The following is a 26,509-nucleotide window of genomic DNA, read 5'->3' as shown; positions in this document are numbered from 1 at the left end:
TCCCCTCTTCCCTTTGGCACTTTCCTGCCAAAAACATCACATGACCAAAAGGAGGGGCATTATTCCCTCAGTTCTCTTTTTGCAGCTGCAAAGGGAGGATCTCTATTGCTGTTCTCTGTTCTTCCTTCACCTCATCCTTGAGGCTGAGGAGAATTATTTCTTTTAAACGTTTTTAACCCTCAATAGTCATTCTAGTGAAGAATAACACTACATTTAAAGAAGAAAAAGTGCTATCTTTCCCTTGGTTGTTACGGCTCAAGAGCGGCTTCTTCAAGATGCTGGAAAATGCCTGATTAAAGGCACCTGCCCCCTCCCAGGCTGCCTTGAATACCAAGGGCTAAGTCCAGAGGTGTGGCCTGTCAGAGCCTCCCCACAGTGGCTGTTCCTTCAAGGCTGCAGCTGCCTGCCAGCCTGAATAAAGGCACTTGCCAAAGCCTAGAAATGTAGCCTGCCAGAGCCCTCAGTTCCAAGGCTCTTTCCCAAAGGCTTTCCCTCGTGCCTGCCCTGATAAAGGCCCTTCCTTCCTTTGCTGTGTCAGCTCTGAGGGGAGACACCTGGAGGTGTAACCTCCTAGAGGAGTCCCTGGGATCTGAGGCTGAGAGGCTTTCCCCAAGGCCCTTCAAAATATGCCTGCCTGCCTGCTTGAAGGAATTCCTCCTCCTCCTAGGCTGTTCCTAGAGTCAGGAGTCAATACAGCTCACACAGTGACATAGCAGCCTGGAACCTTCCATGTAAGGACTGGGGCTCCTCAGCTGCTTCAGTTTTAACAGCGATGATAAACCTGCACCTCTAACCGCAATGCTTTTGAGGGCAGTTTTTTCCTGTCAGTTCCATGAAAAAAAACTCCCTTTTTCTTACCAGGGAATAGTGCTGGCTCTTCCCAAGGTTCTTCTTGCTGTAAGATTCAGCAGTCATTTAGGAGGGTCGCTTTTAGTCAACACAGAGTAACTTTATTCAGCAGAAACAAAGAAAAGCACACAAGGGCCACCAGAAGTGTTCCCAGAAGTCCTTCAGCTAGTTTACATGGATATGAGTAAAACCTGGATTGGGACTGCTCCAGATTTTATTATCCTGGGACTAACTGCTACTGCTAGGAAAGAGTTCTTACTGCAATTGTGTTCATCCTGTCTCTGGGGTCATTCCTGTGTGACGCCATTTTTAACAACAGCCCATTCAGTATAGTGGTTAGAGAATTGGGCTAGGAGCTGGGAAATCCAGACACAAATGCCATTCTACCTGAAAGAAGGCCTTGACACACACACTTTCATTCACTTGGCTGTTGTAAGGGTCCCTACTGCAATTCTGCATTAGGCTAGGATCTGGGAAATCCAAATGCAAACACCATTGAGTTAGCCCAAAAGGGCCCCACCCACTCCTGGCCCAATTAAGGAGAAGGCAGGTGGAGTAGAAGGAGTCCAGAAAGTCTTTATTGCAATAAAGGGAGGAAGCCATTCTTAATACAAAGAAAGTTACCTCAGGTTCCTCACAGAAAACAAAGCTGCTGCCCCTTTTATACTGAAGGCAGTCTATTCCATATATGGTAATCCACGCTAATTGGCCTATTTCAGTGGTGCAGTATGAAGTTCAAGGCACAAGTGTGTCTAAAGAGTTAGGGCTAAACAAGTTAAGTTGATCACATGTCCTCTGGTGCCGCCTGTGATCAGTATATTCCTTTAGGAGCACTAGGCCAGACTAGGCCCAACATCAGGTATGTGCCATCAATTGTGCCTGAAAGGCTTACCTGTGACCTTGGGCCTGTCACATTCCCTTAACCTGACCTGTTTTTCAGGGTTCTTGTGCGGATGGAATGGAAAGGTATAAAATGTTACAGCCTCTTTGAGTCCCCATTGGGGCGTAAAGGTGGAGTGCAGACAAGCTCCACACCCATATTCTTAAAGAACATTATGTTTCTACTCAGAAAGGGTGCGCCAGGGCAAGAACTACTCCAGATTCTAGTATCCTGGGACTAACATAAAACATGAATCAGACTCCACAGAATTACCATTGCAGACAAACTTTCATTAACTTAGCTGTTCTTAGGGCCCCTACTGCAATTCTTTAGCAAATTAATACTTCGTTCCAGGGCTCATCATTATTGTTGCTGATAGCCTGCACATTAAATAGCGCTTCATTGCTAATTCAGTCATTGTAGACTGTGAATGTGTAAGCTGTTGGACTATGATCTTTTCCCCATCCCCTTTCATGACATGGGTTTTAACCCCACCCTGGGGCATAAAGGGTATTGGCCAAAGTGTTATACATAGAGACCATTAAACATCTCCAATGGCAGATTGCCTCTTTGTATAATAAGATAAAAATCCAATGACTCACTGAGGAGTAATATTTATTTGATACGAGCATTTGTGAGTTCAGCTTACTTCTGACGTCTGTGTCTTTCACAGCTTATAATTGCACTGTATGTGAAAAGTCTGTTCTTTTAATGCAGGCCAGTGTTTTAAAGTGCTGCAGTCCATGCCAGGACTTATTTTTTTTCTAAGTAGTGGCTGTTACTGTGACTTCACACAGCGAGACTGAATTCTTCAGTCCAGATAACATTCTATAGGAAGGAACAGGCTTGCTGTCAAAGCCTTTAATTTGATTTGACTATTGTTATTGATGATTTACTCTACAAGAGCGAGTAAAAATTCATTGGTCTGCTGCCTTGCCCACCACTCACAGTTTTCCTACAGTTCTTTTTCACATCTGTGCTGATTTATGGGCTCAAAAACCCAAGGTCTTGCCACCTCTCCTCTCAGGAGAGATCATCTGTCCTCCCATTAATTAATCTGTTCAGTATTCCCCCAGAGACTGAAAAAGGGTATTATTTTTTAGTGCTTCTTATTTGTTAAGGAGTACAGATGAAAAAGCCTATTTTAGGTCCAGGTCATCTAATTTTGTGTATTGCAGTCTTTACAGGTGTGCTTGGCTGTCTTATTCACACGTATCTCTACCCTTCCGGCAGGGAGTCTCTGCTGTTGGGGTGCAGACAGCTAGCGGCAGAATTCTAACACCTTGGATGGTTATAAAATGCATGACAGCTACAGTATCCCACTTGAGGCTGCAATATAGTCCTCTGGTCTGTTGATGGTTGTTTTCTGACTTTTTCCAGGCAACCCTATTTTTTGTCCTACTAGTTGAAAAAGAGTTTCCTTTGCCTTTTCAGTCTTAATCAATCCATATTTTACTAAGATTGTTCAGCACTTCCACCTGTGGAATGAGGACATTCTGGGTTTCTAACCTACGTCCCCGCCATTCATAGAGTTTCACAATGTTAATGTATCTAGTGCCCTGGCCAGGATTCCCTACCAGGGGTTGGCTTTCAGCCCTCATGTCTCACAACACTATTGGTTCTGTTAGTCATTCACCTTTCCTTTGTGGGTTGGGAGAGGCTATCACACTCTCCCTTGAGTGCATGACTGTTCAATGCCCTTTACCTAGCATGGCTCTGCCCACCAGAGTGCTTTTTCCTTCCTGCATTCCTACAGGGACACCTTTAGAGAGCTCTCAGCTTCTTTAGAAGCATCTCTGGGTTAGTTAATAAAATACTAAACGTCTGTTGGTAACGTGGTCCTCCATAGTCTCTTACTTTGAGACCTTCACACCCACCTCCTTCAGTAAGTGAGCTTGTTCCTCTCCCAATGTGGGATTACACAGAAGCCATGAAGATGAAAACAAGATTGCACCTACCTGTAACTGTAGTTCATCGAGTGGTCTTCTGTGCAGAAAGAAGACCTCCTTCCCCTCTGTGAATTCTCTGGAACCTTAGTTTCTGGAGGTCTCTGGTGGTGGCATGGAGAGAACTGAGGGAATAGCACCCCTCCTCCCAGCCATGTGTTGTTTTGGGCAGGAAAGCCCCAAAGGGATGAGGGGTCCTGCTAGTCTTCTAGAAAGCTCTGGAAATCTTCTCCATGGCTGGCCTGCCCGTGTGCAGCCCCAATGTGTACTTGCACAGAAGACCACTTGATGAGCAACAGTTACAGGTAAGTGCAACCTTCTTTTCTGTTGGGCTAAGTTGCAACAGTGCCCCTTCAGTTCAGCTTGGATGGAATGAGTGTGATTCTCTGGTGTGATGTTGGTCCCCTTGCTTCACTTTGGTTTTGGGGGGGGATTCCATTCTGTTGCTTTGGTTTGTTTCTTTTGGGCTTTCTCTGGGATGAGCTCAGCTTGCATTTGGGAGTGTGCCTTGGCCACAGCAGCCTTGCCCCAGTGCGTTTCTGCAGCAGGAGTCAACTTTGACTCCCCCCCCCCCCGCCCCAGGAAACAATGAATAATTGCTGGAGGCACCTTGTGCAGGGGCCAAAAGAGTCTTTATGAAACGTGGGGGGTCTTTAGAGGACAGTCAGGCTCCCTGCAAATTTGGTGGAGTTTATTTGAAAAATGCCACTCTCGGCCCACTGAATAACCCCTAGACTGATTTTCCCTTCGGAAACAATGGCCTAATTTCACCAAATTTTACCAAATTATTTCAGTTTAGAAATCCAGAATACCAAATTTGATTCAGTAATCAATATTTTGATTTGGAATAGCCGGATTCTCGCCAATCAGCCAAAATTTGGTATTTTAAAGCGAATTCCAACCTGAACTGTGCATTCCTAGCTCCATGTGTGGTGAGGCTTTCAGGAGAGAGAACAGAAATCTACTAAGTCCCTGGCATAAGGAGCTGTGAGCAGCACTCAGCATTGTAGGTCCAGTCCTGGAGGCCCACCATGACAACCACACATTACCAAAGGCTAAGTCAATGTGTTTGCATGGAACTTCTGTCCTCATTTTAATGTTTGTTCAGAAAACTCTCCACCTTTGCCTTTTGTTCTTCTTCAGATTCCAGCATGGTATTATTTCTCTCTCCTGTACACTCTTGCTTATATTCTTAAAAACGCATGTTTCACTGAAACTCCAAGAGGTTTTTTGTGTTATTCCCATTCCTAGTAAGCCCTCTCCCCAAGTTGGTGGTTTTGCATCTTTTGCACATACTTATGCCAGTGGCAGATAAATGTAAAAGTGCAATTCTTTGTTGGGGATGGGAAAACAACTCTTCTTACATGCCCAGGGTAAGACCGATCGCCACTTTGGGGTCAGGAAGCAATTTTCCCCAGGCCAGTTTGGCTAGGGATCCTGACGGCGTTTTGCCATCTTCTGGGCTTGGAGCAAGGGTCACTGGGGGTGCATGGGTGTGTGTGTGTGTTGTGAATTTCCTGCATTGTGCAGGGGGTTGGACTAGATGGCCCTGGAGGTCCCTTCCAACCCTAGGATTCTATGATTCTGTATACTCACAGGCATTTGTTGTTAATGCCAGTGGTCCGCAGCTGCTTTGAAGTTGAGTTGGGCTTCCCTTCTCAAAAGACTATGATTAGCTGCCTATCACCAACCAAGTGGAAACAAACCCCTTCTAAAGTGGGCTCACACATACATTCCAGTGTGTATGATTTATGAGATGAAGTAGAGAGATATTAAAGACATTTTCGACAGGCATGTTTCAAGCATATCCTTTTCCCCCTTTCCCATCACCCACATTTTTGTGAATGGCTTTTGTTTCCCAGCCAAGCCCAGCTTAGGAGGCACGGTGCTTGAATTCAACATGCTGGCTTGGTTGCTAAGTGACCCCTTTCAGGGGCTTGGAAATCCTGCTCTCCACCTGAAATTAATAACTTGAAGCAGAACTGCTAGAATTGGCATCTGAAGAGTAAGGGACTTCTGTTTGAAGCAATACCTTGAACCAATGTAATGGCATATGAGGTGGCTTCTGGAGTGCTTTGATTACATCTTTATTGTCTCAAAATGTCAGCAGCTGGTATATTATCTGGCTCCATACCCAACTGACACACATCACCACACTCACATCCTCCACTTACCTTCCTTTCCACTTCTTTTTGGCCTTTTGTTTTCTTTGGTCTTGTACTGTATGTGTTTGCTTACCTGCAGACATGTCTGGATTTTCATTCCCTCCATAGACACCCAGCACTTTGACAGTGAGAATATAATTTAATTATTAGAAGCCATTTTGTTTCACCCAAAGGGACAGTATAACTGTTTTTCTAAATGTCGCATATTCATTCTAATCTTATTTTTATTCTTTTATTTGTACAAAAATGGGGAAAATTAAAATAAACTATTGATACTAAAAAAAAAAATCGGCTCAGGAGATCATGAGAGAGCAAGGCTGGCTATGGTTGACACCAATCCCAGGTAGGGAGTGCCACTTCTTCAGCTGGGGAATTTGCCTCACAAAAGCAAGTTGGTCTGCCCCACAGTTTAACTACTGTGGCTAAATGGAAATAGGACTTGGATCCTGATTACTAAAATTAAATTCTTGTGTGCTTGTGCTGTGCTCTTTGTGAAAACCACATGGGGGGCTCCTGTTCTCATCTATTTTATTCAAACACACAGTGTATAGATTTCCCAAAGGCATTAAGAAACAAACATAAATCCAGGGCATCCCTGCAGAAAACATTCTTGTTTGGAGGCGAGGAAATGTGAGCCTGTGGTCCAATGAACAGAGCAGGGGAAGGAAGGGGTTCTAGATTATACATGGTGGGGCATTGTGTCTCTGCCCTTCAGAGTCCTGCTAGAGAGAGAGACATGAAATGTCCTTGGTATGCACGCCATCCACCCTGCAGAGAAGAAACATAATTTGGGTATGACAGACAGCATGTGGGTAGCTAGGCATAGGGATGTGATTTCCAAAAGTAAGGCAAGGCTTATTGTGATCAGACTTCTGTGTAATGTATCATTTTTTAAAATATTTGCTTTTTCCAGGGCAGAATCACCTCTTCAGTTATAGGAATGTTATTCTACCACACAATTGGAAGTAGAAGAGATTTGTCATCTTGCAAATGTGTGCTTGTGCTGTGTTTTGTTAAAAGGAATGGTTTAGGAGATACGACAGCACAAATTTCAGTTGCATAAATGCAGTGGAGAGGGAAAGGGGGTGAAAGGGAACCATTTGCCATTTGATTCACCTCCATTTTCAGGCAGAACACTGCAGCCAGAACTTGCCACTTCCATTTTTTACTGCCCACTTATCTAAGCCCTCTGGAGAATATCCTGTTCTGAGAATGTCTGACCCTTGATTTTTTCCTGTGAAAAGGAGATCGTACAAACATAAGAATTCTGAATCCCACAAATTTCTTTTAAAAGAAAGTGTTCCAATCTCTTTTTCAAATGGCTGCGAACCTGTCACCTCAGGCATAATTTTCATTGATACAGTGAACCAATGTCTGGATTTTATCACTTCATTCTGCAAGTGGGGGTTTCACAGGACTGAATAGCTCCCACATATAAGCAAGCCTCTCTACATTTATTGATTTACGTCATTAATATGCCACCTTTATCCCCATGGGGGACCCAAAGCGGCTTACAGCATTTTCCCCTTCTGCATTTTAACCTCACAACAAACCTGTGAGGTAGGATAGGCTGAGTATGTGACTGGCCACAGGTCACCCAGGAAGCTTCCTTGGGTAGAGCGGAGATTCAAACCTGGACCTCCCAGATCCTATACCAATACTCTGTTACTCCATACTGGCTGTCCACCTAGCTACCTTGCCCTTCTCTTAGACTTTGTAGTACTGTATGTGGAAGGGTTTTGCAAGGAGGAACGTTCAGGAAATGAACCTCCATGTTCAGTTTGAAGTGGGACATCCTTAATCTAGATTCATCTCATTGGGCCTAAACTAGACTTGGCTCTGGGAGATCTTTGAACAACATCGTACCAGTTGTTTTAAAGAGAAAAAGGAGCCATGTGAGACCTCAACTTGGACTGGGACCACAGTGCAGGAGGAGAGAGGGTCAACCACCTCCCCTTGTGCAGTGATAAAAAAATTATCCCCCACACTGTCATGTTTGCCTATACAGCTAACAACAGGTAGAGGGGGGTGCATCAACTATACAAGGGGCTCAAGCCATGTTGGGAGTTTCACCACTAGACATGGGCACGAACAGAAAAAAAACCGAATATGGTGTTCGTTGTTCATTGCCATCCATGAACAATGAACAACAAACATTAACGAACATGTTCATTGTTCATGGGAGCCAGCAGGCTCTCCTCCAGCCATCAAGATCCCTACCGCACCACTCCCAGAAACCCTACCTGAGCAGGCAGCAAGAAATATACCAATAAAAAATAATAGCTTGGCCCCAGAGCCTGGCAGCAGCCCTGGAACCTGAAATAGATCCCTACCACACCACTCCCAGAAACCTTACCTAATCAGGCAGCAGGAAAGGTACCAGTAATAAATAATAGCTTGGCCCAGAGCCTGGCAGCAGCCCTGGAACTTGAAATGCCAACAGCAACTGTCTCTCCCTCACTGTCTGCAAAACCAGAGCTGGGAGCCCCCCTTCCCCCTGCTCTTTGTAACAAATGTGGAGCTCCACACTTGAAAGGAAGACCTGCCTATCAAGCTAAATTGGGCTTAGATTGGGGTTTCCAGGGCAACAGCAGGAGTTCAGACAGAGTTCAGGCAGTCCCTGCCTCCGGTTGCCAAGGGAATTGATTGCAGGTGCCAGATTGTCTGGCTTGACGAACAGCAAAGAATGAGGCTTGCAACGACCACCTGTTCGTTTAGAATGGGGCCTCACAAACAGCTTGTTTGCGAACAGCTGATTGGGCTGTTCATGGGGGTTTTTTTAGTTCATATTGCTGTTCGTGCTCATCTCTACTCACCACCCTTTAGGACTCACCTGTCAGGCAGGCAAGTTAGCCTGCCTGCCATAACTGTGAATGCATAACTATCGGGGAGGGGATGGGCTTTCTTCCTGTAGTGTGGCTTTCTTCCTTCACTGTACTCGGCTATGTTTTGCTAAGAGGCCTTAGCAGTACAGCTGGAATTGTACAGAAACTAACCTTGAGAAATTCAGCTTTGCATCTTTTGCAGGACTTTCGCTGACTTCAACTGACTTGTTTGGACTGGGGGGAGGGGGACTGGGGTATAACCTCTCGGGAAAGATTTTACTTCAGCATTCTAGCTAATCTCTAAGTATCAGTGCACTTCTAGGGAGTTTTATCTAAATAAAGTCCTTTAACCCATACAACCGTGTTGGATGAAGTGGAGAATCTGAGAGAATCCTCTAGCCAAGCCTCTGACATTTTGCCTAGAATCACTTCAGTCTTCGGAACCAGGGGAAGCCGGTGAGATTCCTTACCTGCAGTATGGCAGCTGGAGGGGACAACGGATCTCCTGTGAACCCCAAGGACCCTGCGGAAATGCCGAAGCTTGGGACTAGCTCGGAGTGCAGGGCCGGGGTGATTCCCAAGTGAGGAGCCAGGATCCTACACTGGCTAAGTGCAACGCCCCAAGGATGGCTGTCACAACCCTCGTACAGAAGGATGATGGACCAGAGAGAGTGGTGCCAAGCACACCTGTTCCAAACCAGCTTGGGAGAAGAAATGGGAGCTCCAGGGAATCCAGGAGGGGGCCTGGGGGACAAGGAGCGGCTGTTTGAATTGGCACCTCTGAGGGATACCCAGACAGAGTACGTCAAGGAGGAAGACCAGGGTGTGGGTGCGGATGATGAGGACGGAGAGCCCTAAGAGCTGAGTGGAGTGTCTGAACTATAGCAGATGCACGAGGAGATGGAGGAGGTCAGGCAAATGATGCTGGAAATTATGGACAGAATGCGTGAACTGAACGCGTGGGCCCGCAGAGGTAGGGGGGGCACCAGTGAGGCCTCCCAACCAAGGGGGAGCACTGGGTGGAATAGCACCTGCCCTCCCAGCGGGCCCCGCACCACCGATTCTCCCAGCAGGCCCAGCACCACCCGTCCTCCCAAGACAACGTGCAAGAGGGGCAAGGGTCCCACAGGACTGGAACCTGCCACCCCTGACCTGGCATAAACTGGAAGCCCATTTGGACAGAGACCCCGAGGAATTGGGCAGTATGGGACAAGGAAGTGGCAGCAGTCAAACTGGCCCTAAGTACGTGGAGGCATTGGCTGGAAGGGACTATGGTGCCGTTTGAGGTATGGACTGATCATAGAAATCTGGAGGCATTGCAAGAGCCTTGCAGACTGGGAACCAAGCAGCTGCAGTGGGTGGAGTTTTTCCTCAAGATTCAACTTTGTGATTAAACATTTCACTAGGAAGTCACATTTCCTGGTAAATGTGCTGTCCCGCCTTCCCCAACACAACAGCCAGAGGGAGGAAGTAGTAGACACGATGTTTTCCCCTGCCCAGTTGGGAGGGGCCATGATTACCAGAAACCAAGCAGCAAAGGCGAACCGCCTTCCCTCCTCTCCCTCCTCCCCCCCCCCCCAAGTGGAAAGAGAAAATTAAGGCAGAACTGGAAAAGGAGGGGGAGAAATCGGCCTGAGGACTTAGAAAAGGGAGAAAATGATTGTTGGTATAAGAACAACAAGCTGTATATCCTGCCAGGACTACATGGAGAGATATTGAAACACTGTCATGATGCCAAGTTGGCTGGGCATCTGGGTTAATTTAAAACACTGCACTTAATACAAAGACAGTTTTGGTGGCCAGGAATGCGCAAGGATATGTCACAATATATATCCATGTGTCAGACCTGTTTAATGGGCAAAAGGGGGGGGAATCACCAGGACTACTACAACCTCTGGACCCCGACCCCCCCCCCCACACACACACCCTGGTCTGTAGTACTCATGGACTTCATCACTGACCTTCCACCAAGCAGAGGGAAAACAGTGATTTGGGTGGTAGTGGAGTTGTTTTCCAAGCAAGCCCATTTCGTTCCATGATCTAAGTTGCCAACAGCCCAAAAAGTTGGCCACATTGTTCATGCAGCATGTAGTAAGACTCCATTCGTTTCCTGACAAGGTAATATCAGATCGAGGCCCACAATTCGTTGCCAAGTTTTGGCAGGAGCTGATGGAAGTAACAGGCATGACTCAAGGGCTGAGTTCAGCATATCATCCCAAGACCGACGGGCAATCTGAAAGGGTTAATCAAGTCCTGGAGCAATTTTTAAGAAGCTACATTAATTAACAACAAGATAATTGGACTGATTTTCTAGTGTTTGCAGAATGTTGTTACAACAATAGGGTTCATAGCTCTACAGGAGCATCCTCATTCAAGATCACACAGGGCTTTGAAGGCAAACCCTTGCCATTTGTGAAAGACCCCTGCCTGAGAGTGGGGAGGGGATCTCAGTAATTGAGGGAACTCTATCTTGGAACAGTGGGATCTAATAACAAAAACCCTGGAAAGAGCCAAATAGGATTACAAAAAACATGCAGACCCCCCCCCCCCCCCCCCGGATCTAAAACCTGGAGATGAGGTTTGTTTGTCCACAAAAAATCTCAAGGGCAAACAACCGTGCAAAAAGTTAGGATGGAAGTACATTGGGCCTTAAAAAATCCTCGATGTCATAAATGGGGTGGCTGTGAAACTAGATCTACCAAAGAATTTAAGACATATACACCCAGTATTCCACTGCAGCTTATTGAAGAAAGCACCAGAAGCAAACACCTGGCACCCGAAATCTGGAGTCCCCCCCCCCATGGTGAATGGACAACCTCATCATGAAGTGGAAGAGGTATTGGACTCAAAATGGAGACATTATTTTACTTGATAAAATAGAAGTACTTTGACCAGGGTCAAAATGAATAGGTGCAAGCTAAAGATGTAAAAGCAAAAAGACTCAGCAAAGCTTTTCACAAACCTTATCCAGAGAAACCGAGGGAGGGGAGATCCTGTTATAGATGTAGTTTGGGGGGCAGATAAAGTCAGGTAGGTAAGCAAGCCTGCTTGCCATAACTGTGAATGCATATCTACTTGGAGAAGGAGGGGTTGGAGGGTGCCAAGCAGCAGGGTGCCCCAATAGACAACTGAAGATCTTCCAGACCTTGCTGGTTACTGTTTTCTTCGACACAGGAAAGAGGGGCTTCTTGGCTTCCCCTTGGCCTCTCTGGCTCTAAGGAATCCAGTCACGCCTACAGGTGTTTCGGCTAATGAGCTTTTCTGTGCAACTGCTCTACTGGCTGCCATTTAGAAAGCTCCATTCACTCATCTTTTAAAGTGTTTACCTCAACCGAAAGTGTTTTTTAACGCTGGAACATAACAGGCATCGGGGTACATTGTAGTCTTGAGCATGGATGAGCTGCTGATTCATGCACTCCTCTTGCGTGCATTTTAGTTCGGAGCCAAATTGGCACCAGTACAAGTGAGAGGAGCAAACAGCTTTGTCTTTGCTTTTGGCCCTTAGCTTTGACATTCCATGATGTTTTTCTATTATTAAGCACGCTTTGCTGTGTCTATGGAAATGGTGGCCTGTTGTTACATGGTATATTCTGCTGTCAGTTGCCTCTCAGGCAAAACAAGGGGCTTGATACCACTGGGTGATGGAACAGTTACTGGTTCTTCTGCCTATCTAGTAGCGGAGAGTTTGGTTAATATTATTAGATATTGAGCCTGGTGCTCATAGTGATTCAGCCCAAAGTGATTTCAACTCAACAACATGCTTTATTGCCAGCCAGAACAGACAGACATTCAACAGAGCAGAAGGCCCCAATATATAGATACAAACCCCGCCCCTGAATTAACCATCAACCAATCGCAACAAACACCCTAGGATACCATCGTTTGCATGAACTATATACAATATAACATATTTACATGAATGTGATTGGCCTTTATTTAGAGACGGCCACTGGCTGCTGCCAACTGAAAATAGCCAATGAGAATCAGAGTCAGAGGAGCCTAACTATTATCGAAGCTAGGGCCAATGCACAACAATATCAATGGTTGTTGTGGGTTTTCCGGGCTGTATTGCCGTGGTCTTGGCATTGTAGTTCCTGACGTTTCGCCAGCAGCTGTGGCTGGCATCTTCTGAAGATCCATCGTTCAACAACCATCGTTCTCTGGCCGTGAAAGCCTTCGACAATACACAACAATATCCTTTTTTTTTTTTAGCCCCAAGAGTTGTATGCAACGGAGTCCCTATCAAGTACACATCAGAATAGATGTTAAGATAAAAAAGAAGGGAGAGAAAAGATTCTTCTAGGTGTGATGGAAGCCCCCGAAATGTAGCTTGGTAAAAGTTATTCAAATCGCTGCAGCCTTTCATATTTTCAAAGGGAGAGCTTCCACAACTTTGTTGTCCCAGCATGCTTTGCAACAGACCCGAGATCCTTTTGTGCCAGGGCTAGTTCGGCTTTATTGACACCTCCTCCATTTTGTCTGAAAATGGTTACAAACTGCAGAAGAGACTTTTCATCATGCCCAGTAATATCTCTTCCCCACCCTTTTTTTCTTTTGTGATTGATCAGCAGCCAGCCCGAAGAAGAGTGCTTTCACATTCAAAAGATTGCTCAGTTGTTTGTGATTTGGAGGGCCAGGCCAACAAAATTGTCCTTTTGGTAAGAGAACGGAGTGGCTGCTTTGAATTTTGTTTTTTAAATCTCTAGAATAGATTAATCTAAACAGACTACCTAAAAAGTCTTAGAGGAGAAGCTTGAAAGAAGGGAGGGTGGGAAACCGGGAGATTGTTGAAGGCCCCAATGTAGTCCAGGTGCAATGTGCAGACTGCACTCACAGAACCACAGAGTTGGAAGGGGCCATACAGACCTTCTAGTCCATCCCCCTGCCCAATGTAAGATGAGCCTAACTCCTATAGGATGTGGTCACTGTCCGACAGGCAGCCAGGGTATGGTTGCCAACAGGCCTGGAGACAAATGTCCTGTCCCTTGAATAGAGGCTTAATGAGTCTTTATTTACCAGATTATCTATCTCCGTACCATGAAAAGCTTCAGCTGCTCATTTCCAGACATTAAGCCTTTATTCCAGGGACATATTTTTCTTGGGTTGTGTTGGAATGGTAACCCTAAGTCAAGAAAGTCTGTGCACTCACTGTTTATGCATTGTGAGCAGGCTGAGAGGGCAATTCTGGCCCTCAGAAACAGGCTCCTTTTGAATGCTACCTGGACACTTACCACGGTTCCCCTGGCTGACTTCCAGGCTCCTCCCCACTAAATATATAATAGGCTAAGAATTTTGCACCGCTGAGTTAAGCAAGCCCTTCTCCCTGTTCATTTCATTCTGTCTAAATATCATTCTGCCACTAGAGTACTACTCAGTATGCCAAAGTTGCCTCTTTGCCTGCCGTGCAGAATAGGGAGGTTTGACTAGCACCAGTTCTGGGATTCCGGGACTTAGGGGGCAAGGTGCCTTCAGTATGGCCAGCCTCTTTTGATCTTCTGGCTGCATGCTCTGTGGAAAGTGAGAGTGACACGATGCAGGGTGGCGGGGATTCAGGTGAGCTCTTAGGGAACTCAGGCAGCTACTCAATCCCAGCCTTGAGCTGGTTTAGAAGAGTTTCCCATGGGGGCAACTTGACAGTGGAGGTTCCCCTATAGTTCTAGCTATATCCATGACATACTGTTGGAGACTGATGAAAGAAGCTAATTTCCTGTTCATTCATTCACTTCATTTAAACCTTTTGTGTTCTAATGAGGCCCCAAAGCAGCATACCTGGTTCTCCCCTCCCCCACTTTATCCTCACAACAACCCTGTGAGGTAGGTTAGGCTAAATGCGTGGCTGGCAGAAGGACACCTAGCAAACTTCCATGGCAGAGTGGGGATTACAACCTAGTTCTCCTACATCCTAGTCCAACCACTTCACCACACTCGCCTACAGCCTAGTATGTCGTGAAGTTTCCTTGTACCTTTAGCACTAGCTTTAAAGCATGTTTGTAATTTTTTGGCAGTTTATTGCATTATTTGTCTTAAATGTGAGGATTAGGAGGAGCCTGATGTAAGTGCAAAAAGGAAGGGACATATAAGGTGGAAATACTTCCAGTAATCACAGAGAGAGATTATTTTTACAACAGTGGAAGTAATGGAAAGGAAGGCTGACAAGGACTGCCCGTAGGAGAGTTCATAGTCCTGTAGCATACAGAAGAGGCCACGTTCAATCCCCACCATTTCCTCTTTTGAAAAAGGATCCAAGGCAGCAGGGCTGAGAAGGACCTGTGCCTGAGACCCGAGGGAGATCCCACGAAACATCAGAGTACTACGCTAGTAGGACCAGTGGGCTGAATATTTTTTAAATGTCATTTGTACCCCATTTGTCTCCTCAGTGGGGACCGAAAGCATCCAACATCATTCTCCATTTTTTCTTCACAACAACCCTGTGAGGTAGGCTAGGCTAAGAGTATGTATCTGGCCCAAGGTCACCCAGGGAGCTTCCGGAGGCAGAGGCAGGCAAACTACCTCTGAACATCTCTTGCCTTGAAAACCCTTTGGGGTTACCATAAGCTGGCTGCAAATTGGTGGCACTTTCCACCAACCAGTATGCTTCGAACAGGAGCATTCTTTTTTTTTTTCTTTTTGGTGTTTGATACTAGGCATAGGATATGATTTTCAAGAAGAATGTTCTAACAGGCATTAACAGCTCATGGATCTCCCCTGAGGAAGGTCATCTGTGTTTTTGTTGGGCCACACTTCTGGGAGAGATGTCCCAGAAGTCCCTTGTCACCAGGCAGAGATACCATAGAGATCAGATCTTAAAGATACCGTAAGCTGGAAGAGAGGGACTGTGGGTGGGGGTGTAGTGTCCGGGACACTCGGCCACCATCGTTCTGCTAGTTCCAAACAGATGCAGCCAATATTTCACTGTGTGCGAAAAAATGCTCACGTGTGTTGGAATTGTGTGTTTCAGTAACTGTTTTTATTATTTATTTCTTACAATATTTATAGACCTAGACAGCTTAAGGTGGTTTACAAAAATATGCTGCATGTCTTAATAATAGATACTGTGGGTTAGGTTTTTTGTTCCTTACAGTGGCGGATGCTCCATTTTACCTTTTGTCATCTCTTGTGTTGTTTTTAACACTGGGAATTCCTTTTAATTCTCTCCAATATTTACAAGCTGCATCCAAGATGCTTAGGAAACTATTGAATCTCAGCCGACTCAGGAAATATACTCCTGCGAATTCTCCTTGTTGCCTTTTTCCAATCTGTCTTTGATTCACTAATAACTCTTGTTTGGCTTCCGTTTTCTAGGTAGGAAACCGCTTTCAGCTCACACTTTCTAACTTCTATTTCTCCAGGTTTTTTTTTTAAATTGTTCTCTGAACAGCTTCTTCCAAGACTGAATTTTGGTATCCCTGCCTTCATTTTCCATGCTGATTGTGCAAATTGTTTCTCCTCTTTCTTTCTTTCTTTCTTTTTCTCTCGAGACAACTGAAGCACAGCAGGAGCAGAGCCTCTTGTCTTCCCTTCCGTCATCCGTTAAGCATCCACTTCCTCTGTTAAAAAGCGTTCAGGGGTTTTTGTTTGATCACAGGACCAACGATGCTTGCAGCCTCAGCAATTTTCTCATATGCTAGCAAAATCTCTTTGTATCAGAATGAATATCTCTCACTAATCGGGGAGGGGGGGGGTGCTTCTCTGACTCTCACCCTGCGTGGTTGGCCTGCTCCCCTGCACACTTTTGCTTTGCCAAGGTTCACGTGTTCTTGTGCTGCTGTCATGACAATGCTGTCCTGTTTCAGTTCTTTTCATTTCACTATCCAAAAGACAGTGGAAAAAGTAATTTGAAATGGCTTCTTTTTCAGGGATAAAATGGACAAGAGGAGGGAGGTCCTTGATTCAATTCACTTAATATTTGGGGTTGGATTAGGGTTAGGGTTGCCAGGACATGGCTGGCAACTAGCAAGACTCACAGTAGCGTTGGGGCTCTCACTGACAACGCACTGACATCACTTCTTGTGCAGCCAGAAGTGACATCAGTGAGTCATGTGTAAGCAGTCGGCCCGGCCTCTGCCATCTTTAATAGCCATTTTAACATGGCTACTTGAGATATTAAAAATCACCAGGCCTCTGGATTTAAAATGGTAGTTTGTATTGCAGCCAGAGGACCTCCAACAGTTGCTGAGTCCCGCCCGGGAGACCCCAGCATGCATGGAATGCCACAGAGGAATGCAGAGTGATTAAAGGTTATTGGATTTGCAGCCCCTCCAGCCCCTAACGAATCCAGTGCAACAAAAGTCTCGCAGAGTCATCCCCACTTAACACATTCCTTTCCCTTCTTCCAGGATGAGATATCCTGTCCTTGATTGAGGAGATAATCAAATGACATTCATAAGTTTGTACAGTTGTTCCTGGGAAAGTACAGTCCCCACCTAAACTCATCAACATAGCTCCGGTGGACTTCATGAACAAACTACCCTTTTGTACAGCACTAGAACAAGTTTTGCATTTGCTTGCACATGCCCCGGCAGCTACCAGTCAAAGCAATCAAACTCTTTTCAATTCCAGGAACTGACTGTTGGAGTCTGTTCTAACAGCTAGGTGGGTTCTCCCACCTCAGGGCACATTTTACTCTATAAGAGTAGTGCCTTGGCCCATTCAAAGTGGGCACGCTTCCCTTAGGGTCGCTTCCCTAAGCGCCTCTCTTTGTACACGCTTACTGGATCCAAAGCACTGTTCCCTTGAGGTTTGCCCTAAGCCTCTTGCTCTCCTAGCCAAGAATGCTGGACGTTTGAAGCTACTCTCTTCTCCTGTGGACTGGACTACTCTTCAGATAGGTAGATGTACTTATTCCCTCCCTCTATTCCCAACTTCTGGCTAAGCTTCCTAGGACTCTGTGTGTGTGTGTGTAACTATTTTTACCCTGCAATTCTGCATGTATGTGCATGAAGTCTTTCCATTTAATAAAAGTTATTTGACTTTAAGCACCAGCCTCGTTTATTACAACAAAAGGGACCCCTTAAAAATTGGTGATAGATCCCTGTGGTTACTGGCCTCTCGCATAGCTGTCTTCCTTGCTTGCTAATTCCTCCCACAAATTCTTTTACTCACAAGACCAATTCCAGTAACACGTGGGGGATCTTCTAGTATTTGGGCAAACCTCTACAGTTTAACCAGGTTTTGCCCATATCCTAGAGCATCCCATGGGGGGGGGAGGTGCTGACATCACTTCCAGTTGCACAGGAAGTGACACCAGTGCATCGGGATGCTAGTATAGCCTCCACCTTCAATTTCACCTTTATTTTTCTCCCATCACCCAGCTGAGCAGCGGTGGGAAGAACCTGAAGGAACCTGGTAGGTATAATTAGGGTTGTCAACCTCCAAGTGAGGCCCAAACTCTCCAGGAATTACAACAGAGTTCTAGATAATAGAGATCTAGGGTTGCTAGCCCCGGGCACAGATGGGACTTCCCCCACAACCAGCCTCTGCCCCATGCTGCCTCTCACCTAGAAAGCTCAGGATTGGGCCTGGAAACCCTACCATGTTGTGCAGGGAATGCTAAATTGGGCCTGATTTTAACTGCATCGCCACCTAATTTAAAGCATAAGTTGGAGGAAGAGGATTGCAACAGAAGATTGGGGAGGTGAACCACTTCCACGTTCATGGTGCCAGCAGAAATGATTTGGATTCTGGGACCATGGCCTACATTTTCTTGAAAATGGCCTGCTCACACGTGATAGACTCTACCTGTGAAGGACAGGGAAGAATGTGTTTGGAAGGGATCTGGGGAGATTACTTAGGAGGGCTTTAAACTGACATTGCAGAGGAATGGAGAAAACTTGCATAGGAATTTCAGGGGGAAAGGAGAACAAATAGCAGAGGCCTACCTGGGAAGGCCAGGTCAAAGAGGGGGAATGTTGCAAGGCTTCTGCTGCGTATATAACAATGCCCAACGTTTGGGCAATTCCATTGGTCTACTAATGGAAACAAAAAAAATATGACTTATTAGTCATTACAGAGACTTGGTGGGATGATTCCCATGACTGGAATATATTAGTGGATGGGTATGAGTTATTCGAGAACAGGAAGTGCCATAGAGGAGTTGGAGTGGCACTGTATGCGAGGAAAGGGCGTGATTGCCAGGAAATACTGGAAGAGGAGAGTGACAGCCCCAGTGGAAAGTGCCTGAGTGAAGATAAGGGAGGGAAGGATGAGCAGTCATGTGGCTGAGGTTTCTTAAAGACTGCCTGACCAAGAAGATGAGGTGGATTCTGCCCACCGTGAACTAAGCTGTTCACGGTGGGCAGAATCCATCTCATACAGGTTTCTAGGATACCTCATAGGGAATCCAAGAAACATGGCCTTGTAGTTATGGGAGACTTCAGCTTCCCTGATGTGTGCTGGGAGATCAACTCTGCTACATGTCCAGGGTCATGCAACTTCCTGACCTGCCTGGCCAACAACATCCTTTCTCAAATGGTGGAGGAAGTGACGAGAGGCTAAGCCGTACTGGACTTGATATTAATCAAGAAAGAATTGGGGTTGTTGGGGTAAAGGTGGTGGGAACCTTAGGGACAAGTGATCATGTGCTAAAATTCCTTTTCTATGGGGTACCAAGGGAGTTTATAGCCAAACACGTGGGGCCAACTTGAATAAACTTAGAGATATGATGAGAGTTGTTCTATGGACAAGAATACCAGAAGGGAAAGGAGAAAGTGAAGAGTGGGTAGTCCTAAAATAAGAGCTTTTACAGGCTCAAGCTGTCACCATTCCAGCAAAACGGAAATGCAGGAGAGGATCTAAGAAGCCGATGTGAATGAACAGAAAGCTCTGTGATGAGCGAAGGATGAAAACGGAGATGTTCAAGAAATGGAAAGAAGGAAATGCATCCAAAGAAGCTGTCAGAGAGGCCAAAGCTCAGAATGAGCTGAGACTGGCCAGGGGGGCTCACCACAATCAAAAAGACATTCTTCAGATACCTGAGGAGCAAACGGAAGGTGAAGGGGGCGATACCCCCATTGCTGGGTGAAAATGGAGAAACTCTGACAGAGGACAGAGAGAAGTCAAAAAGGCTCACTGCCTACTTTGCCTCAGTTTTCTCCCTGAAGGAGAGAACAGGCCCACCTAGAGATGGTAGTAGGCAAAGCATGACCCCAGGGCTGCTGGTTGACATGGGCAGAGAAGTTGGGGAGAAGCACCTTGCTGCACTGGATGTGTACAAATCCCCTGGGCCAGATGGGGTGAGCCCAAGAGTGCTTAAAGAACTTGCAGAAGAGCTCGCAGACCCTTTGTCTATCATCTTCCAGGCTTCTTGGAGGACAGGTGATGTGCTGGAAGACTGGAGGAGGGCAAATGTCATCCCAATCTTCAAGAAAGGGGAACTACAGGCCAGTCAGCCTGACCTCTGTCCCAGGGAAGATACTGGAACAGATATTAAAGGCATCAGTCTGATGGACAACATGGTGATATGAGGAACTCAGCACCAATTTGTTCCCAATAGGTCCTACCTGACCAACCTTATCTCTTTTTGTGACTGAGTGGCAGGCTTACTGGATTGCAGGAATGCTTTCGATATAGTTTATCTGGATTGATGTATTGTATTTATATATGTATTGGTTGTTGTGGGTTTTCCGGGCTGTATTGCCGTGGTCTTGGCATTGTAGTTCCTGACGTTTCGCCAGCAGCTGTGTCTGGCATCTTCAGAGGTGTAGCACCAAAAGACAGAGATCTCTCAGTGTCACAGTGTGGAAAAGATGTTGGCAGGTCATTTGTATCTACTCAGGAGGGGTGGGGTTGAGCTGAGTCGTCCTGTAAGAGTTTCCCAGGGTGTGGAATGCTAATGGCGGGAGGCTTCACTGTATCCTGAGGAGGTTCTTTTGCATATGGTTCTTTTGCATATGGTTGTTGTGGGTTTTCCGGGCTGTATTGCCGTGGTCTTGGCATTGTAGTTCCTGACGTTTCGCCAGCAGCTGTGGCTGGCATCTTCAGAGGTGTAGCACCAAAAGACAGAGATCTCTCAGTGTCACAGTGTGGAAAAGATGTTGGCAGGTCATTTGTATCTACTCAGGAGGGGTGGGGTTGAGCTGAGTCGTCCTGTAAGAGTTTCCCAGGGTGTGGAATGCTAATGGCGGGAGGCTTCACTGTATCCTGAGGAGGTTCTTTTGCATATGGTTCTTTTGCATATGGTTGTTGTGGGTTTTCCGGGCTGTATTGCCGTGGTCTTGGCATTGTAGTTCCTGACGTTTCGCCAGCAGCTGTGGCTGGCATCTTCAGAGGTGTAGCACCAAAAGACAGAGATCTCTCAGTGTCACAGTGAGTAGATACAAATGACCTGCCAACATCTTTTCCACACTGTGACACTGAGAGATCTCTGTCTTTTGGTGCTACACCTCTGAAGATGCCAGACACAGCTGCTGGCGAAACGTCAGGAACTACAATGCCAAGACCAGGGCAATATAGCCCGGAAAACCCACAACAACCATTGTTCTCTGGCCGTGAAAGCCTTCGACAATATATATGTATTGTCTTGTTTGTATTGCATTGTTTTCAAATGATTATGAGGGCATTTCTATAGAAGGAATGAGCTTATAGTAAACTAAAGTGGTCAGGTTGGCATTTTCATGTAAGGAATAAGGTTGTCATCTGTTACTCCATTTGCTGTGTGTATTATCCTGTTTGTATCTCCTCAGATTTTAAAATTTTTGTCAACTAGTTGCTGCATTGTTTATGGTATAACTTATACTGTTTTCCTTACTCTATTGTTCATTTTAACTTTGTAATCTGCTAATAGAATCAGTTTTTTAAAAAAGGAGAATGTTGTTATTCCACTTGACAGCATTCAGCATGATGTTGTGGTTATAGTGTTGGGCTAGAAATAGAAAGACTTGAGTTCAAGTTCCCACTCTGCCTTTTTATACCTCCTGTGCAAAATGTCTGCATAGCGAGGAATCACTTGTGTCTAAAAAAAGTGGGGCTTATGACAGAATAAAATGTTGATAGTTGTCAAGAGGCCCTGAGATTTTGGCTTGTTATTCTCTCCCTTTCCCCATCAAGCCTAGCCACGGGACTATTATAATGATAAACTGGAGGTAGAAGAAGCCACATACAATCTGTGAAGAATGGATGGTATAAAACTAGTTTTTTAAAATGCAGGATAAAAGAGGTTCAGACAGTGAAAAATCATAGAACAGGTTGGGATCAGTGCTTCCTCTACAAAATGCCAGTAGCGGATTACATAAAATACTGTTGCATCTGATGAAGAGAGCTGTGGTTCTCAAAAGCTTATGCCACAGTAAAGTTGGTTAGTCTTAAAGGTGCTACTGGACTCTTTACTATTTTTCATAAAATACTGGTGGTTGGTGCGCAGCCTAAATTTCCCGGCACATATCTGGGGAAATGCAAGTCCCCCCAGTGATTACCAGCTAATTTCGTGTGATTGCTTTTCATCTCTGTTTGCTGTTGTGGAACAGGCTTCTTTCCCATTTCAGATATCACAGTGAATTTATTGATTCCAAAGGTTCTCACAATGCTTTCCAATGCTGAGTTACACCCTTGAAATTGAATGGACTTAGGCAGATGCAACTCTGCTTACGATAATGTTGTTGGTTATGCAGGATGACTGAAAGATTCTACATCTACAAGGGGAAATAACATGGGGTATCGGGCCTGAAAGTGTACTACCATTGAAGGCAAAATGCAGAGATGTGTTGCTACTGTTCTCCCTCCAAAAAAACAAACAAACAGAAAACTGCATGCATTTTAGTTTGTTTATTACTTTTCTTGCACCCTTGCCAGAAAGCAAAATTTTTATCCAAGTACCAGATCATATAAATCTTAAAGGATATTGATTTTAAGTCGTAAACTGAATGATTGGATCATTTTTTCATTGCTTTTATGTGCCTCGGCGATTGCTGAGGTCTGAAGTTGTCAGCAAAAGAATAGCCTAAAGCATTTCCTTACAAATAAATGTGTTAAAGCATAAAATTGCCAATTTTAACAGGTATACAGAAAAAGCAGCTGTTCTAATGATCTCTTCCTCCAATATACACACACACACAAATCAGTTTACAAAGCCGCAGAATGAGTTTCTTGCTAATGAATGTTGCCCTTTAATTGCTTAGGTACGTAAAGAATATGGGAAATGCCTGCGTACACATTGCTGTAGTGGGAAAAGTACAGAGAGCTCCATTGGCTCAGGAAAAACATCTGGGTCAAGAACTCCTGGAAGATATTCTACAGGCTCACAGGTAAAGTGTGCTGTTGTAGCTTGAATAGAATCCGAGCAAGTTCGTAGCTTTACCAGAATAGTTGTCTGCTTGGTTGTGATAATTAAAATTCAGTTCAATATCTGAAAGCATAACTGTGCTTATAATCAAAGTTTCATTTCTTCAGAACTGAAGAATGGGTTTTCTGCTTATAAATATTACGCTTTAATTGCTTAGCTACATAAAGAATATGGGAAATGCTTCATTTCACCTGTGCTATAATTGATGAAGGAGATGGGTGAGCTCCACAATTATATCTGACGCAAAGCTTCCACTGAAAAGTGCATCACTGGGTCATGCTTTCCTCCATAATTCCCATAATGTGTAGAATGTCTTGCTTCGTTTCACACGTGTTCAGCGTCATGTCTTCTGTGCAGTCCCACACAGGAACTGCAGGTGCACAGGCCAGCTGCAGACATTTGAAAGGTCCTAAAGGTACAAGCCGCTCAACTAGTCTTTTCGCCCCGACCAGGCTAGAAAAGGCAGGGCAAGCAGCTCCCTCCCTCAGTTCTTCTTTAGCTGCCGCTGGGAAAGGATGTGTTCTTTGCTCCATTCCTCGATTCCAGAAATAGATGGCAGTTTGGGCCTTTGGCTCCATGGCTTCAAAGGCTCTCTTCAAGAAGGGCTCACATTGTGGACTCAAAATGGCTCAGTCAGGTGGACAGGACAAATGCTTGCTTTGTCTGGGCGAAGGACATGACACTTTGCAGTGTTCAGTCTGCAAGCAATTTACCCTCAAAGCACACCATGAAAGGGCATCGAGGCTTAAAGCAACTCTGTGGGAGTCAGCCCTGAAGGGCTTGACTCTGATCAAAATGCCGCAAATAATGGACCGCAGTGCCCAGAACAGGCCTCCTTGGTTCCTCCAGCATGTTCGGCACCTATTGCCACTCAGAACCAGTCGGTCCAAGCTGCATCTTCAACGGTTCCACTTAGGTGCCAATCAGAGCTGCCTACAAAAAAGGCTAAGCTCAAGTTGAAGCATGCTGAGAATGCATCGACTTCTAAGTTGCATGAGAGGAAAAAAATCCTTGTCTTCAGCTCTGACCACATCTGTTGCATCAAGTCTGACCAGGGTTTCAAGAACTCTATCTCCAACTCCTAGACTGTGCTCTGCTTCAGTTCCATCCCTTTCTGAGGGTGAGATTCTTCAAATTATGGAACTGTCTATGGCCATTTCTCCATTGTTTCTATCACTGATATGGCCTGTGGAAATAGTGGCGTAACATGGGGGGCTGGAAGGGCGGTTGCCCCAGGTGCAAAATTCATAGGGGCACAAGAGACTGTGACACGCCCTTGGGGAGACAGCCCACTACGCCTGTGTGCCGACGAGGCAGCTGGCTTGCTGGGCACCGAGCTGGCCTTCCAGCAGTAGCTGAGCTGGCTGTGGTGGCACGGGCAGCTGCGGCAGAGGGGGCGGAGACTGTGCCATGCCCATGGGGAGGCTGCCCATGCCGCCTATGTGCTGATGGGGCAGCTGGCTCGCTGGGCACCGAGCTGGCCTTCCAGCAGTAGCTGAGCTGGCTGTGGTGGCATGGGCAGCTGCAGCAGAGGGGGGCAGCCACACCCTGTGTGATGACGTAACCAGAAGTGACGTCATCACGCCGGCCCAGGAACACGCGTGCATGCGAGCAAAAACCAAGGCACGATACTTGCCTTATCCGGGGCACTCTCAACCCATGCAATGCCACTATGTGGAAAGACAAAAAGATTCCTTGGATCCCTCTGAGAATCATAATAGATTGAAACTGGCTCCTCATCATAGATGCCGTTGATTCCATTATTCCCCATAGGGCTCCCCATACCATTACCATGTTTACGAGTTTGAAGCTTCTCCGGACATGTACCCGCCCTCTCATAACTTCTTTCATGAAGAAGACCCTTACATTGCGGTTTGCATGGAACCTCAAAGTAAAGCTAAACCCACATCAGCTCTAGCTACAGTTCCTGAAGACCATGCTGTCCCAGAACCAACATGAAACTACAACGCACAGTCCAATAATGACTCCATGCTTGGTTCTGAGCTTGCATCAGAACCATCTCCACCAGGATTCCTTATCGAAGATTCTGCTGTTTGCCCCAATGAGGATCTCCGCTTGTACACCAAGCAGTTGGTCCAGATGGCGAGATCCCTGGACACTGAAGTGAACTTCTCTGTTCCAACTTCTTTGGATACAGTCTTCAAGGTACTTCACTCAGAAGTGGCTGGACCGGTGGCATTTCCAATCATGCAGGGCATGCTAGATGTAACTAAAGATGTATGGCCTAGGCTGGCCTCAACTCTGGCGACATCTAAGAAGATGGGCAATATGTATAAGATAAAACAGGTAGGATCATGTTTTCTGTTTACTCACCTTCCTGTCAATTCCATTGTCACCAAGATCCTCCAAAGCAAGAGCCTCCAAAAAAGTATGAGCCATTCAGCTCCAATCGATAAGGAGGGCAGGAAACTAGACATACTGGGCAGAAAGGTTTATGCCTCCACAGCCTTAACCTTTAGAATTGGAAATTATGAAGCCATCATGGCCTGCTATCAGCTCTTTTTGTGGGAGAAGATAGGCCCATACTTGAGCCTCATCCCTGATGACAAAAAAAGGCTTGCAAAAATTTTGCAGGGAGAACCTCTTAGGCTCCCAAACAACAAACCAATACTGCCAGTCCTCGTGCAGATTGCACTTCGAGAGCTATGGCCTCGGCAATTGTAATACGTAGGCATGCGTGCCTGAGATCCACAGTGCTAGCCCTTCACCATAGGATGAGAGTAGAAGACCTTCCCTTTGAAGGGACAGACCTATTTTCATCCACAACAGATGATGCACTTAAGAAGATTTAAGATGATACGCAGACAGCGAAGTCATTGGGTCTCATACCCCTCTATCCGAATCCCTTTACGCAGAGATTTCCCCCAAGAGCATATGCACCTTACAATAGCAAATACAGTTGGTTCCACCCCCAACCAGTGCACACACATTGCCCAGAGGCTCTCAACAGCCTTCTTTCTCTGCCTTTATTCAATATTGGAGGAAGTATTCTTGAACCAAATCGAAGGATAGTTCCTGATCCTCCAGAGATAAGTCCAGAAGCAATAAACAAGGTTTTTGATGCCACGCCTTCTGATGTCATGTCACTCAGCCATTTGCTTCCTCTTCGGGCTTGGGAGTCAATCGCTCAGGAGGCTTGAATGTTATCCATAGTCAACCAAGGCTACGGCCTGCAGTTTAAGATAACTCCGCCCAACATTCCTTCTCTGTCCAACCCTCCACCTCCTCCCACTTTACTCTTAGAGGAAGTGTAGTCATTGCTGCAGAAACAGGCCATAGAACCGGTTCCATCCATCTCTTCCAACAGGTTATTTTCCTGTTATTTTATTGTGGAGAAAAAATCAGGGGGTTCTTGCCCCATTCTAGACCTTCATCCCCTGAATGAGTTTATCATAGAATCATAGGATTGGAAGGTACCTCTAGGGTCATCTAGTCCAACCCACTGCACAATGCAGGAAATTCACAACTACCCCCCTCTGACTGCCCCAGTGACCCCTGCTCCATACCCAGAAGATGGCAAAACTCATCCAGGATCCCTAGCAAAAATG

General features: G+C 45.8%; 1 protein-coding gene across 1 annotated transcript in view; it reads left to right on the top strand.

Moving 5' to 3' along the window:
• Positions 1-26,509, top strand: part of ADGRL3 (adhesion G protein-coupled receptor L3) — a 673,348-nt gene that overhangs the window by 603,559 nt on the left and 43,280 nt on the right. Inside the window, exon 21 of the mRNA XM_055002453.1 lies at positions 22,777-22,902. Coding sequence (XP_054858428.1) covers positions 22,777-22,902 — 126 coding nt within the window. The remainder of the gene's footprint in view (positions 1-22,776; positions 22,903-26,509) is intronic.

Source organism: Eublepharis macularius, chromosome 18 (genome assembly GCF_028583425.1).
Source record: "Eublepharis macularius isolate TG4126 chromosome 18, MPM_Emac_v1.0, whole genome shotgun sequence".
In the NCBI taxonomy this organism is placed as follows: domain Eukaryota; kingdom Metazoa; phylum Chordata; class Lepidosauria; order Squamata; family Eublepharidae; genus Eublepharis; species Eublepharis macularius.
Note: the sequence above shows the minus strand (reverse complement) of the source record. Positions and strands in the feature narration are given on the sequence as shown.